Genomic DNA, 3,302 nt, shown 5'->3' on the forward strand with positions numbered 1-3,302 from the left:
TCTCGCTGTCGGTCTCTCCCTCTTGGTCTCTCTCCAGCACTTTCTCTGCTTTTGCCTCTGGTTTTCTCTGCGTCTTTCTGCCCGGCGCTGTCTCCTCTGCCTCTGTCTCTCTGTTTCCTGTCTCTCTTTCTCTTTCTCTTTCTCCTCTGCCTCTGTCTGTTTCCTGTCTCTCTTTCTCTTTCTCTGTCTCCTCTGCCTCTGTCTCTCTGTTTCCTGTCTCTCTTTCTCTTTCTCTGTCTCCCCCTCTCTGTCTCCTCTGCCTCTGTCTCTCTGTTTCCTGTCTCTCTTTCTCTGTCTCCTCCTCTCACACACGGGGCTGAGGTTTGCAGCTTGGAGCCCACTGCTGGTGTGGGGCCCACAGACTGGTTTGGGGCGCGCTGGGCTGGGCCCCCAGGACAGCAGAACCCAGGCCCAGCTGTGCCGGGGGGTGGGGGGGGAGGAGGATGGGGGGTGACGAGGGAGCAGCAGCTCCCTGACCTAACAAAGGAAGAAGCAGACCTAGAAATGCCCGTGACCACGGCCTCCCAGGAAGGAAGTCCCCGGACCTCTGCCCTAGCCTTGGGGGGCCTGGCCCAGGACCCCAGGGAACAGGAGGGGGCTCACCCGCCCACAGGGAGGGGAGAGGCCGGAGCTCGGTCAGCTGCGGGTAGCAGCCGGGCGCCAGCGCTGTGCGGGATAGTGGCAGGCCAGGCTCTGTCCCCTCCCTCCTTCCCCGGGTCCCAGGTCCCTGCTGGCTGCTCTGAGGGCCACCCAGTGCCCAGCCCAGCCCCAGCCCTACGGCCTGCGGGTCCCCAGCCAGGTGTCCCCACTGGAGCACCTGCCACCCCCCCCCCGCCAGGCAGGAGGTGCTGATGGCCCGTGGGTCCAGCCCAACGCTGCAACACCATCAGAACCCCCCGTCTATATACTATGTATTCCTGAATACAAAGGAAGGGGAGCCAGGCCCCAGGGTGACCCCACCACCTCCGTGCCCCTCCCGCAGGGCTCTTGTCTACTGTGTCCCATCCCTGGAAGAGAGTGCCAGCCTTTGGGGCAGGCAGGAGAGCGTCAAGGCCCCCACGCCAGCCTGGTGCCCGCCGCCCGCCCACCCGCCAGCTGGCGCAGCCGGGCCTCCAGCGGCAGCCGCCGGGCACGGTGTGGGCTGTGGGCGGACGGCGGTGGCAGACAGGGCCTCCCGCCGGCCGGGCCTCGCGCAGAGCAGGGAGGGGGGCACATGGCCTGCAAAACCCCGGCTCAGAGACACAAGTTAGAAACCGCCATTCCTGACAGAAAGACAGGAAGGAAGCCAGTGGCCTGCTCACTACCCAGTGCTCATCCTCCAGTGCTCCAGCCTGGGGCTGGAGGAGGCCCGCACTGCCTGACACTCCCAGGAGGGGTCCCGGGCTGGCCGGCCCAGCACAGGGAGGAGGCAGTGCCAGGCTCATTTCACCACCCTGAAGCCCAGCCAGATCCCGTTCGGGCCTCGGCGTTGCTGGCTGCGATGTGGGGCGGTGATGGGGTCCGCTGGGGTTCCCAGGAGGTGCCCATGGCTGCCCGGCGCCTCCAGGGCCGAGCCGTCCCGGGCAGGGGCAGCTGGGCCCCGGGGCAGAGCCCCCGTCTGGGGCACCCAGGGGCTGGCGGGGCCCGGGGCAGAGCCCCCGTCCCGGGCACCAGGGGCTGGCGGGGCCCGCTGAGCCCGGCCGCTCGCCTTGCAGTGCTGTCTGCACACTTCCGCGTCTGTGAGCCCTACACCGACCACAAAGGCCGCTACCACTTCGGCTTCCACTGCCCCCGGCTCTCGGACAACAAGAGCTTCTTCCTCTGCTGCTACCGGAACAGCACCGTGTTCAAGTACTGCTGCAGCGAGGCCGAGTTCCAGGCGGTGATGCAGGCGAACCTCACGGCCGGCCCCGAGGGCGACGCGCACAAGTGAGTGCCCCGGCAGGGGGCCCCAGCCTCGGAGCTCCGGACGGCCTGGTCCCTCCTGCCCTTTGGCTTGAGCGGCCCGTGAACCCGGGCGTCAGGTTTTGGGGTGTGAGGCGCTGGGGTTGCCTCCTTTGTTCGGCTTTGGGTTCATGATGACCCCAGAGGTGAGCCCGTGGTGGGTCCCTTCCCCTAAGGCGACGGAGGGCCCTGGAGGTCAGCTTGCTGCAGGAGGGGGCCACGGTGCGGGATGGGGAGACCGGACGGGGCGGTGGCGGACTGCGCCGTGGAAGGCAGGGACGACCGAGCCACACAGCGCAGCCAGCCTCCCCTCGTACTTCACCTCGGCTGCCATTACTGTTGCTGTTTTCTTTTTTCTTTTTAAACGTCTGATTTGTTTACCGGAACTCTCTGCATAGGAAGGGTTAAGGTGTGTGCCTTTGCTTCCATGCTTTCTCCTCCTGCTTCCTTATTTCATGGAATCACACTGCGCCCCGTTTTCCGTTTCCTTTTTGAGGTGCAAGGGTGTGGCTGAGATGTCTAGTTCTTCCATGCTGTGCTATTTTTTTAATCTCCAAGTCTCTGGTCTAGTGTTTAGATAAGATTTGCTCAGGTGTAAATTTTGAGGTAAGAATCCAATTTTATTTCTTTCTTTTTTTTTCTAAATAAGGATCCAGCTGTCCCAACTCCATTCCATTGTCTAGCTTGTCTCTGCTGGCCTGAAGTACAAATGTACCCCACGCTGTGCCCTAAGCCTGTGCGCCGGACTGGTACTTCTATGGCTTCTGTGAACCTGTCTAGATTGTCACCTATGGTGACCTCCAATACTTACCACAACACTAGTAATCAATGTTATCTCCTCCCTCCCTTTGTCCGTCTGTCCCTCCCTCCCTCCCTTCCATCCTCCCTCCCTCCCTTCATTCCTTCCCTCCTTCCTTCCCTCTTTCCTGCTTTGTAGCCCAGGGGGCTTCTAACTTGCTATCCTCACAACCTCCCCAATGCTGGTACTATAGGTATGCACTACCACACCCAGCCTACTTTCAGATCTTTGTGCCACATCTTTTTTTTTTTCCTTGTCTGATTGTGTTGGCTAGTATCCCTAATGCAGTCAGAATTCTTTCTTTCTCTTGACTCCAATGAGATGCTTCAAATATTTCCCTAATGTGTGTGAGGCTAAATCTTGGGGAGGATGTATTTTTTCCGAGGTAGGAGAGATGGGATCGATGAGTGTCTGTTGAGTAGCTGGGGGGAGTGGAACCAGGCCAATGAGCCTCCGTGTCTAGGCTTCTTCTGCTTTGCCAGTGCATTTCTGGTCTGGAAAAGAAAGGCAAGGAGAAGGGAGGGAGGGTGGGAAGGAAGGAAGGCAGGCAGGAAGGGGGGCAGGCAGGCAGGCAGGCAGG

At 61.0% G+C, this 3,302-nt stretch overlaps 2 protein-coding genes across 2 annotated transcripts in view; one reads left to right on the forward strand and one right to left on the reverse strand.

Moving 5' to 3' along the window:
* Positions 1-1,215, reverse strand: part of LOC106000194 (basic salivary proline-rich protein 2-like) — a 12,971-nt gene extending 11,756 nt beyond the window's left edge. The window contains exon 1 of the mRNA XM_013035426.1: positions 1,089-1,215. Coding sequence (XP_012890880.1) covers positions 1,089-1,215 — 127 coding nt within the window. The remainder of the gene's footprint in view (positions 1-1,088) is intronic.
* Positions 1,216-1,480: 265 nt separating this feature from the next.
* The window catches only part of Kiaa1644 (KIAA1644 ortholog), a 4,102-nt gene continuing 2,280 nt past the window's right edge, over positions 1,481-3,302 (forward strand). Inside the window, exon 1 of the mRNA XM_013035427.1 lies at positions 1,481-1,908. Within this exon, the coding sequence (XP_012890881.1) occupies positions 1,481-1,908 (428 nt within the window). The remainder of the gene's footprint in view (positions 1,909-3,302) is intronic.

The sequence above is a fragment of the Dipodomys ordii genome, unplaced genomic scaffold, assembly GCF_000151885.1.
Source record: "Dipodomys ordii isolate 6190 unplaced genomic scaffold, Dord_2.0 Scaffold211, whole genome shotgun sequence".
In the NCBI taxonomy this organism is placed as follows: domain Eukaryota; kingdom Metazoa; phylum Chordata; class Mammalia; order Rodentia; family Heteromyidae; genus Dipodomys; species Dipodomys ordii.